The sequence below is a fragment of the Lithobates pipiens genome, unplaced genomic scaffold, assembly GCF_037356315.1.
Source record: "Lithobates pipiens isolate NorthernLeopardFrog02 unplaced genomic scaffold, aLitPip1_a1.2 Scaffold_22, whole genome shotgun sequence".
Taxonomy (NCBI): domain Eukaryota; kingdom Metazoa; phylum Chordata; class Amphibia; order Anura; family Ranidae; genus Lithobates; species Lithobates pipiens.
The window spans coordinates 12461322-12473726 of NW_027507784.1; the positions used below are offsets into that span (position 1 = coordinate 12461322).

Here is a 12405-nt window from a genome sequence, read left to right on the forward strand (position 1 = left end):
AAGTGATTGCCCCCTAAACCTAATAACTGGTTGGGCCACCCTTAGCAGCAACAACTGCAACCAAGCGTTTGCGATAACGTGCAATGAGGCTTTTACAGCGTCCTGGAGGAATTTTGGCCCACTCATCTTTGCAGAATTGTCCTAATTCAGTTACATTAGAGGGTTTTCGAGCATGAACGGCCTTTTTAAGGTCATACCACAACATCTCAATAGGATTCAGGTCAGGACTTTGGCTAGGCCACTCCAAAGTCTTCATTTTGTTTTTCTTCAGCCATTCGGTGGTGGACTTGCTGGTGTGTTTAGGATCATTGTCCTGCTGCAGAACCCAAGTTCGTTTCAGCTTGAGTACACGAACAGATGGTCGGACATTCTCCTTCAGGATCTCTTGGTAGACAGCAGAATTCATAGTTCCTTTTATCACGGCAAGTCTTCCAGGTCCTGAAGCAGCAAAACAGCCCCAGACCATCACACTACCACCACCATATTTTACTGTTGGTATAATGTTCTTTTTATGAAATGCAGTGTTCCTTCTACGCCAGATATACTTGGACACACACCTTGCAAAGAGTTCCACTTTTGTCTCATCGGTCCACAGAATGTTGTCCCAAAAGTCTTGGGGATCATCAAGATGTGTTGTGGAGAAATTGAGACGAGCTTTGATGTTCTTTTTGCTCAGCAGTGGTTTTCTCCTTAGAACTCTGCCATGCAGGGAGAAGGCGTTCGACAGGCTGGCCTGGGACTACATGGGGGCAGTACTAAAACACATAGGTCTACAGGAGCACATGTTTAATTCCATAATGTCCCTGTACACCAACCCATCGGCAAGAGTTCGCATAAATGGTCACCTGTCGGACGCCTTCTCCATAGCCAATGGTACGAGGCAGGGTTGTCCTCTATCCCCCATTCTTTTTGTATTGACTCTGGAACCGTTTTTAAACTCCCTAAGATCTAATGACAACATTAAAGGTATACAGATAGGGGGCCACTCTTATAAATTAGCAGCCTTTGCTGATGACATCTTACTTTCTCTCAGCGAACCACATATCTCCATACCTAATTTGCTAACCGAAGTTAAACACTTCCAGCACCTCTCGAATTTTAAAATCAATTTTACCAAATCCAATGCCCTCAACGTCACCATCCCCCGGGAAACGGTCACACAATGCGAGGAAAACTTTCCTTTCCTATGGAGGCACGATGCCATTAAATATTTAGGGATCTACCTCACATCCAATCTTTCCGATCTCTTCACCAAAAACTATCTCCCCATTCTTAAGACCATTACTGAGGACCTTAAAAATTGGAACAAACCACAGTTTTCATGGTTTGGCCGCGCAGCAATTATCAAGATGAATATTCTACCTCGCATACTATATCTACTACAGACTGTCCCCATCAAACTACCCACTTCTTTTTTCTTATCGTATAGGAGACTCTGCACAAATTTTTTATGGACACTGAAACGTCCAAGAATCGCTTATGATTTGCTCACTCGACCAAAGACAAAAGGGGGCATTGGTCTACCGGACCTTCAAAAATACTATTGGGCCTGTCAACTCACCAGAATTATTGATTGGAATTTGCACGATAAGCACAAAGACTGGGTTAAACTAGAGAGCTCAATGTTTGAACTACCGTTGCAAACGACACTCTGGCTATTGCCTCAACATATCCCTGCTACAATCAAACAGCACCCCCTCGTAGCACCGACACTCCATTGTTTCAGGGAAGCATGTCGAAAGGCGCGGGTCTCATCCGTTCCGGGTCCCCTAACCCCTATCAAACAAAACCCTGCTTTCCCCCCTGGAATGTCTGCCCAATTCTTATTGCATCAAGGGCTACAGTCGGACTTACTGGCACACCAATTGTTCAAAGACGGTTCTATCCTCGATCGCCTAGCACTTTCACCTACTATCACTGATACCCCTATCCCTATTTGGATCTACTTCCAAATTCGCCACTTCTTAAAGACGATTAACAGCGATTCCTCAATTACACGACCTCTAACTCCTTTTGAAGCCCTTTGCTCCCAAACTGACCCACAACGTCACCTAATATCATACATTTATACCTTGCTCTTTACAGAAATCTCCCCTAAAGAAAGGAAAGCTTTCACGACTTGGGAAAGGGAGACGGGATTAACATTCTCTAGTGACCAATGGGAGCACATCTTCACAGTCGCACATAAAGGATCTCTGAATGTATCCATTCAGGAAAACAACTACAAAACCCTAGTACGCTGGTACAGAACCCCAGATATTCTACACAAGTTTAACCCCTCACTTCCCAACAAATGTTGGAGATGCAATGAAGAACCGGGTTCACTACTTCACATTCTATGGTCCTGTCCCTTAATTCAGCCATTTTGGGAGCAAGTACGAGAACTCACTGAAACTATTTCCACTTTCACACTGGATCACACGCCGGCCCAGTGTCTCTTTCACCACTCGGCTCTCTCAACCCCAGGCTACCGTAAGACATTGATCCTACCCCTGCTCAACGCGGCAAAATTATGTATCCCGAGGCACTGGGGCTCACCCCGGGTACCAACTCTCCCAGAATGGCTCAGGCAAATCAATAAAATAGCCGAAATGGAGGAGCTGATCCACATTTCTCGGGACTCCCCAGCTAAATTCTCGAAAACGTGGGCTTGTTGGACACACTTTCGTACAACCGATAGATATCACGCATTGTTGTCCCCTCCCTGACTCTGGCATTCACACTGATCTCGAGAGATTGACATAACATTCACAGCACTATCATCCCCCCCTCGCGCTCTTTCTTGCCCCTTCCCTCCCCTAGACTGACATGGATCTCCCGACCCCGAAGAAGGGGAAGTGTTCGGGAGTCCACATGTCATTGCTATGGCTGCGCTTCTCCCCGACATTCAACTCCTCCCGCTCCTAATCCGATCCACAGCATCGCATTTCCATGCCACACCGCTCTGATTCGTGGCGGAGACTGAGGAGATAACCATTTTCCCCGATTTCCCTGCACAACCCCCCCCCTCGCACACCCCTATTTTACCCAATCCCTCTTTGCCCCACTCCCCCCGTTTTCAGTGCCTGCTAAGAACCCACATGTATTTCGGCTGCTGATTGTGTTCGCACTTAAGAGGGTACAGTCGGTAGCTTCTCACCCGGCCATTATGGAATTCCCTTGCAAACACATCATAACTCTTCTAAGTCACCTCGAACTCCCCTCCCGACAGTAACTTCAAGAGTCAGACCTGGTGCAAACTTCTCTACTTTGGGATTTATATATAGACACATTGAAGGTAAAGCTGTACTTCATTCTCCAATTATTGGAGAAACGCGACACCCTCTAAGGTCTGTCTTGTTTCTATGTGCAATGTTCCCACAATCCCCTACCTTTGTTATAAGGATATCTCCGCTATTATGCACTGAATGTTCCTTGACTTTTTTCTCTTGTGTTTTTTTTTTTTTCTTTTCTCCTTGTCGAAATGTTTATATGATGGAAACGTTTATTTGTAATTTTGCACTACTTCATTTTCAATAAAAATTTGTTTGAAACAAAAAAGAACTCTGCCATGCAGGCCATTTTTGCCCAGTCTTTTCCTGATGGTGGAGGCATGAACGCTGACCTTAACTGAGGCAAGTGAGGCCTGCAGTTCCTTGGACGTTGTTGTGGGGTCTTTTATGACCTCTTGGATGAGTCGTCGCTGCGCTCTTGGGGTAATTTTGGGCGGCCGGCCACTCCTGGGAAGGTTCACCACTGTTCCATGTCTTCGTCATTTGTGGATAATGGCTCTCACTGTGGTTCGCTGGATTCCCAAAGCTTTGGAAAAGGCTTTATAACCCTTTCCAGACTGATAGATCTCAATTACTTTCTTTCTCAATTGTTCCTGAATTTCTTTGGGTCTCGGCATGATGTGTAGCTTTTAAGGATCTTCTGGTGGACCTTACTGTGTCAAGCAGCTCCTATTTAAGTGATGCCTTGATTGTGAACAGGTGTGGCAATAATCAGGCCTGGGTGTGGCTAGAGAAATTGAACTCAGGTGTGGACAACCACAGTTATAGTATGTTTTAACAAGGGGGGCAATCACTTTTTCACACAGGGCCATGATGGTTTGGATTTTTTTTCACCTTTAATAATAAACACCTTCATTTACAAATTGCATTTTGTGTTTACTTGTGTTGTCCTTGACTATTGTTTAAATTGGTTTGATGTTCCGAAACACTTAAGTGTGACAAACATGCAAAGGAACAGGAAATGAGGAAGGGGGCAAACACTTTTTCACACCACTGTAGTATGTGTACTTACTATTATAAGAGGTTCCTACCAACCCTGCCATCTTATTTAATATGCAATGTTAGTACAACGATCTCCCCTGCTGAGCTATTGTGTTCAGAAAGGGGGCGCCTCCGCGCAAGAACACAGCGGTCAGTGCTCTCAGCCATTGGCTGAGATTGCTGATCAGATGCTGATCAGCAGACATTTTTTTGATCATACCCCTTCAACAGAAGCCAGACTTTCGGGCACACATGGCTCAAAATGTCACGTGGTTTCTATTGAACTGGCTGATGCCACCCGATATTCAGATAGTATGACTATGACCCTTAACACACTGATCCCTGTGCTGGATGATCCAGGTCAGGCACTCATCCCACATCAGTGCCTGACCTTACAAATGCGCTTCTGGAAGAATGGTCAAAAATTCCAATAGACATGTTTCTAAACCTTGTGGACGGCCGTCCCAGAAAAGTTGAAGTTGATATAGCTGCAACTCAATATTGAACCCTACGAACTAAGACTGGGATGCCTTTAAAGTTCATGAGCGTGTAAAGGCAGGCGCCCCAATACTTTTGGTATTATGGTGTATATTCTCTCATTAAAAACGTATCATCCCGTCCCCCATCAACTCTTCTCTACCTTCAACTCTCTACTTCATCCTCCACTGCCTACACCCACTATCTCACTCACTGCCCGGGAGATCACCTTTTATCACATAAAATTCGAGAGGAGATCTCTACTGTTCAGATAATGTCCATGCTTTACATCTCATGCCCACAGGTACAATCATCACTTCCCTCTTTCAACCCCAACACTACAGACAAAGTTGCTAAATTACTTGCCTACATCCATCTTACCACCTGCCTCTGGATCCTGTTCCCTCACAAATGCTACATTCACCCTCTAGCTCTATTCTACCCTCTCTAACCCACATCTTCAATCTCTCCCTCTCTTCTGGCATCTTCCCCAACTCTTTAAAACATGAACTCGTCAGCCCCATCCATAAAAAGCCCTCACTGGACCCATCCAATCTTAACAACCTATGCCCCATTTCCTTGCTCCCCTTTTTATCCAAACTCCTTGAATGTCTATTGTACAACCAAATGAGCGTCCACTTTGCTGATAATAGCCTTCTTGATCTCTTCAGTCTGGATTTCATCCTCAACATTCCACAGACACTGATCTCCTAAAACAAACACATGACTACTACTCTACTAACGACCAAAACTAAGGGACACTATTCTGTACTCCTACTCCTGGACCTCTCTGCTGCCTTCGATATGGTTGACCACCCCCTCCTTCTCAAAATACTCCACGCCTTTGGTTTCCAGGACTGCGCTCTTCACTGGTGCTCTACCAACTTATCCAACCGCACCTTTAGCATTACAATTCTACTTCCTCCTCTCCTCTTCCTTTCTCTGTTGGGGTCCCCCAAGGCTCTGTTCTTGGACCTCTCCTATTTTCAATCTAAACCTCCTTCCTGGGTCAGCTAATAGCCTCTCATGGCTTCCAATACCATCTCTACGCTGAAGACAATCAAATCTATTTCTCTACCCCTCAACTCATTCCTTCAGACTCCTCAAATATCAATAATTTACTATCAGATATAATAGTTTGGATGTTACACCACTTCAAACTCAATCAATCCAAAACCGAACTTATCATTTTTACTCCCCCATATGCCCCTTCCCCTGATTTTTCTGTCAAAATCAATGGCCCAACTATCAGCCCATCCCCACATGCCAAGGTCCTAGGAGTAGTCCTGGACTCTGAACTCTCCTTTAAGCCCCATGTCCAATCACAGTCCAAATCTCAACCTCTGCAACATCTGCAAAATACGCCAGAAGGTGGGCTTTAAACCTGGGCGTAGCATGTCTGTAAATTGAGTAAAACAAAATTGGAGAATCCATTCCCTTTGGCATGTCACAGAAAAAAAGTGTCCTAAATCTCAGAAGCCAACAATCAGGGGAGATCTGGACATCTCCCTGTGTATGTTGATAGGGGAATTCTGGCTGCTGATCTCCTGACCATTCAGCTAATAATTATTGAAGAGCAAAATGCAAAATACAAAAATGTACATATATATCAGAAGCATCAAATAATAGAATGGCAAGAAATGTGATCTCAGTTATTTTACCCGTGGTGTGATTGTTAGTGCCAGATGGGCTGGTTTGATTATGTATACCCAATGGGAGAACAGGAAATTCCCAACGTGAATGTGCAGCTGACAAATCTACAGAAATTGTGTGATGAAATCGTGTTACCATGGAGCAAGAACCTCAAATAAATATTGGAGAAATGTGGAATCCACACCATGAAGAACTGAGGGAGGCCTAACTCAGTATGAAAATAGCCCAATAAATTGCCTAGTGAATCTACCATAGATCTGTGCTCCGATATCACCAGCATGTTCTTTTTGAATAGTTTGATAGAGCTTTACATCTTCCTGAAAAAATAAAATATTCATTGCCACAGCATGTGAATTCGTGTAGGAATCCATGCCTTGTATGTTTATGAAGGTTGTAGAAGATTTCAAATATAACCAAAATCTTGATATTACAGGACATGTCCCATACATCTCCAGATGATGAGATGGAAGAACCCGACATCCCACTATGTGACAAAATTCCTGATGATTCCGTAGTCACATCACAGAATGACACTTGTGAAGAAAATCAAAATGGGAAAACTCAAAATGTTCCACATCAGCAAAGCAACACTGACACCTGCAAAACGAGTCCACATGAGAACGTTCTACACCAAGAATGTGACTCCTTCTCAGACAAATCTCAAGCTGAACCTGACCTTAACATCTCATCCAAGATAGAACCCTTGCAAAAGGACCAATGTGACAATGATGGAGAAGGTGACAAAGAAGTGGCTTCAGATGGACTCCAGAGGACTTGCAGAGAGGTGAGGTTTATGTTTGCAGCAAAAGTTGAATACAAAATGTCTGGAGAGATATGTTCCAGGAAGACCCAACATATTTAGGTATTTACAGGGAAGTGACCACTGAACTAGAGAACGTCTCTGCCTAAATGGACCTTTATTACTATTGTATACAACTTTTTAAAAAGATTAGATTACTAGTCATCATGGAGTTAATTTACTAAACTGGAGAGTGCAAAATCTGGTACAGCTGTGCATGGTAGCCAACCAGCTTCTAACTTCAGCTTGCTCAAATAAGCTTTGACATAAAACAAACCTGTAAGCTGATTGGTTTCTATGCAGAGCTGACCCAGATTTTGTACTCTCAAGTTTTAGTAAATCCCCACCATGTCTCTATGTTTTATATGTTTATAATGGTTTTAAAAGGTTTATATCTGACCAAAATCTTTATATTACAGGACATGTCCCATCCATCTCCAAATGATGAGATGGAAGAATCCAACATCCCACCAGGTGACAAAATTGCTGATGACACATCACAAAATGACACTTGTGAAGAAAACCAAAATGAGAAAACTGAGGAAGTTCCACATCAACAAAGCAACACTGACGAATACAAAGCAAGGCCACATGAGCATGTTCTACATGAAGAAAGTGACTTCTCCTCCGATAAACCTAAAGCTGAACCAGGCTTAAACACGTCATCGAAGAAAGAACCTCCACAAAATGACAAGGGCGAAGGTGACCTTGATGGTGAAAGTGATACAGAGATGTCTTCAGATTTTGTAGACTGTCCCTCTGAGTTCATTCTTGATGAAGAGCATACCTCCTGTGAAAGTATTATACAACTACAGAATGCAGCTAAGGATTCAACAGATCATAAAGAACCTGCTATTGACCCCAATACTTTATCCTGGGAGACTTCCACAAACAGGTGAGCAAGTTCAAGATTATAAACTGGTTATTCTGTTAAACCCGAATTCCAGACAAAGATGAAATACATATGTTGGAGCTGTTTTACTTAGTAAAAGATTTTCATGCCTGTCCATCTAGGCCTGTTGCTTTCCACCTTTTACTCCGCTTAATCAAATTATGGTCTCTTATTTCTTGATTGAAATTACCATGCCATGTGCCATTAGTATGTAGCATTTCACCCCGGAATGAGCCGCTGATGTTTGGGTCCCTCGACACCAAATTACATTGACCCTTTCAGCAATTCCACACCCCCCACCATACCAAGGCTGAAGAGAGAATATTTATTTGTGCAATGCACACAGAAAATTAATAAACACAATGGAAATAAGAGAAAAAGTGTTACAATAACAGATACCAATATTGGGTAACTCTCTAGATACCTGGAAGACCAAATGTCTCTTCCCCTGAAGCCCTAAAACCAGGGAGGTCCTAACTAAGGAGTGGTTCTAAAAACTAAAGGTCTGTTAGGATCTCCAAAAGCCTCCCACTGGACAGTGTGTTGGTGATCATTGGGGCCCAAAGTTCCAGCGTTGGAGCACCTAGACTGGAGTGAAGCCCACAATACTGGGTGTAAGTACCCAAACTATTTCCTGAAAATAGGTGACACTGTCCCTTTAAGCAGCATGCAGGAAGTTGTGGCCAGCGGCCTCTCACCATTAGTGATGAACCAAACTGTCCTAGGTGCAGAAGTTTGGATGCCAAAGCAGAAGCAGAAGTTTGGATGCTGAGTTTTTAAACCCCCTTTGAAATCAATGGGAGATAAATCTGCCAAATTAAAAATGCCCATTTTCTGGGCTAATGGTCAGGAGGGAGTCCAAAAATAGCATGGTGGCTGGACAGTATCCTGAGGAACATGAAACAATGCAATACATATGTAAAAGGTCCATAAGACCAGAAGCAGAGATTTTTTTTTTAAAAGCTTAAAGTGGGAAAAAAAATACCAATTTCCTTTAAATAACGTGCCTGGGGGTGTCCTAATCCTTCCTGTGAAGGGACGTATCTCTGTGATTTACAGAAAGTGTTGCAGCAGCGCTGACATTTACAAAGGAATACAGTAATGTAATTAAATAATTGGGTAACCTTTGGAGGGGTCTTTCTTTTTTTTTTAAATAAGCTGGTAATGAATGTCATTTCCCGGCAACTTAAACTCTATTATATTTTTCTCTGTAAATATCACTTTTGCGGTAGCACATTACATAGCAATAATGAAAAAAAATACAATTTGCTTAGAGTCTCCCTCCAAAATACATACCAGACCCTTTGAGTCTGGTATGGATTTTAAGGGGTTTCTTGCAAAAAAAGGGTGAGGTCCCCCAGGAAATCAATACCAGACCCTTATTTCAAAAATGCAGCCTAGCTGTCCAGAAAAGGATGGATAGGAGCAGCTCCCCCCCCCCCCTTCTGAACCATATCAGGCTACAACCCCTCCTGCCCTCAGAAGTTGGCACCCCCTTCCCTAGCAAATCAACTTGACCCCATGTTGACGAGGACAAGGGCTGCCTCTGGAAGCCCCCTTTTAATACTGTTTATTTTCCATATGTGTCCCATAGGGGAGATTTTCATTCACTTCCTGTGCCATAGGCAAAACAGGAAGTGAGAGAAAATCCCTCCAAAGTGAGGGAATCCCAGGCTGTCACCAGAACTAGTGTTCCCAATTGAAAGTTTCTCCTCTACTGTTCTGGTGTCAACAAAAAAATTGAGATTTTCTTTACTTTCAATGATTTGACATGGATAATTTAGTGGAGCAGCACAGAAGGTAGTTTAGACCAGGGCTACTCCTTTTTTCCTATATTGTTTTTTTGATATTTCACCAAAATATGACAAATATGTGACTCATTTCCCAAATATTTTCCATGGCGCTTTAGTTTTTTTATAGAATCTATAGGGAAGATGTGCTTTGGTATCCCACAAGGGAGAACTGTCAGGGCTGACACCACAGATTGGGATTGCAGTTCATCAGAGGCACCATTTTCAGCTCAAACAGGAAGTGAAGACCACACTGGATTGCTGCCGGGATTGGCAGGCATGACCAGTGTAGTTCAGAGGTACCCAACCTGCCTGTTACTGCTATACCACTTGTACTCCAACATCCCCATTTCTTACCCTTCTAAAATGATGAGACCACACCTTAATTTTGGAGTATAAATGGCCATAGCAGCCTATTTATTATTCACACCATATAAATAACTCCAATATCAAATATATACCAAAATATCACCTCCGTAACAACTTGTTCAACTCCAGTCTGTTGGTCTTTGACGGCACCCCGGAACTCCAACACATATTCGACCAATACACTGCGGGACCTTTTTCCACACGATAGGCCTCCAGCGGATAATCAGCTCGGAGACAACCCCTTCCCACAGTGCAACCATTGCAGTATTCCAGCTAACCTTTCGCTGGAATACACCGGAGGGGCACATACTACCGATGAGCCCCCCACCCCTTTCCATCACATATGTTTACTGCCACCGTCAAAGATCAACAAAACACTGCCAATCCACAGCTGCCATGACGACCATCTGCCATGCTCCTGAAAGAAAGAAAACACATAAACCAACAAACACAGACAACATATAGGGAGGGCGGGTGGGAAAAACGGCCTCCTCCTTTCTTCCTCCACAACTTTCTGTTCCCCAGCCCAGCCCCGCCTCCTCCTTATATATTACCACTCCCCCTTGGACTTTACTCACTGTCCCCTCCCCTCTTATCTCTTCATATTAACCCATGCATTGTCTCCCCTAAACACATGGTCATGCCCGGCCCTGCACTACTTTTTCTTTTCTGTCTTTTCCGTTTCGGGCCTCACTTTCTGTCTGTACATTTAGTATTTTTCACCATATCAAATCTGTGGGAGATGTGCATGGGTTGCAGAGATGTACTGAATGTTTTTTCTTTCTTTTTTTAATTGGCCCTGACACATTATAAACTTTAAGGTCCAAAATTTCAGTAACAATTTCGCTCAGATAGTTTTAGGTTATCGTAATTAAATAATTTTTCCCTTCTATTTTTTTTTTCAGTGATTTTTCAAACGAATCAAGAAAAGAAATTCAAAATGGTGAGTTATAAATAATTATGAAATCAACAGAGAACTACAAAATACAGAATAGTTGATGAAAAACAATAATATGGTATAATTTATGAACCTAATTATTAAAGTAAAAAAATACCAGTTAACTTAAAAAAAATAAAACTATTATTCAAGCCCTAAAGACTCTATAAAAAAAATCAGAAATGATGTACAATCACCTGGAGGTGCCTGATTATATAGAATAAATACAGAAATGGGGTGGTGAGGGTCTGGATCCTAATGTTCATAAGTGCCAACAATAGGTCTGCTGATGCAATATACTGATTAGTAGTGATGGACAAACTTTCGACAGGATGTTTCACGAACACAAACCGCAAATGTGGCCAAAAGTTTGCGAACCACAAGGTTCCCGGCGGACCCCATTCACTTTAATGGCAGACGAACCTTAAAAACCTCCAGGTTATATTTTCAGCCACAAAATACTTACTAGATGTGCACACATAGTCCCACAACATGGACAATGACATAACAAAAATATTAAGTGAATCTGGGATCGACAACGACAAGCATTCTTTTTTTATCTGTGAAATTTTGACAACTCAGGAGCGCATGAAGGCCATGGAGGAGAGGCAAGATCAGGGCAGGCTATGAAGGGGGTGCAGGAGATGATCAGTGCCACAGTCAGGGAGCGCAGTCCTGTGCCAGTGTCCCAGTGTGCCAACCTATGCTTGAGCCCCTCCCTCTGCCTGGCCCTTACCCCCACCTATGCAGGGCTCCACTGCGGTGGTCCGGAGGTGCCAGTCCAGTGCTGATCCTCAGCCATGGTGCTGGCACTGCCTGCTGATTGGCTTCTCCGCTGATATCCCCCTCACTGTCTGAAACCAGCACCGCAATAGAGACGGAGCACGGACAACAGCACCGTGATAGAGAGCACTGACACCAGCACCGTGATAGAGAGCACTGACACCAGCACCGAGATAGAGAGCACTGACACCAGCACTGTGATAGAGAGCACTGAGACCACACCAGCACTGAGACCACACCAGCACTGAGAAGGTACGTGTGCTAGATTATATAAATCATTTATAGAGTTATGCATATACATGGTCTACTAGTCACATGTGTTGAATTCCTCCGAGATCCATGCCTCATTCATTTTTAGAAATGTGAGGTAGTCAACACTGTCGTGAGCTAGGCGAGTACGCTTATCAGTCACGATCCCCCCTGCTACGCTGAACGTCCTTTTGGACAGGACA

The 12405-nt window shown here is 43.4% G+C and overlaps 1 protein-coding gene across 1 annotated transcript in view; it reads left to right on the plus strand.

Moving 5' to 3' along the window:
• LOC144000389 (interferon-induced very large GTPase 1-like) overlaps positions 1 to 12405 on the plus strand; it is a 109504-nt gene that overhangs the window by 70564 nt on the left and 26535 nt on the right. The window contains exons 3-5 of the mRNA XM_077494198.1: positions 6817 to 7167; positions 7602 to 8077; positions 11139 to 11176. Coding sequence (XP_077350324.1) covers positions 6817 to 7167; positions 7602 to 8077; positions 11139 to 11176 — 865 coding nt within the window. The remainder of the gene's footprint in view (positions 1 to 6816; positions 7168 to 7601; positions 8078 to 11138; positions 11177 to 12405) is intronic.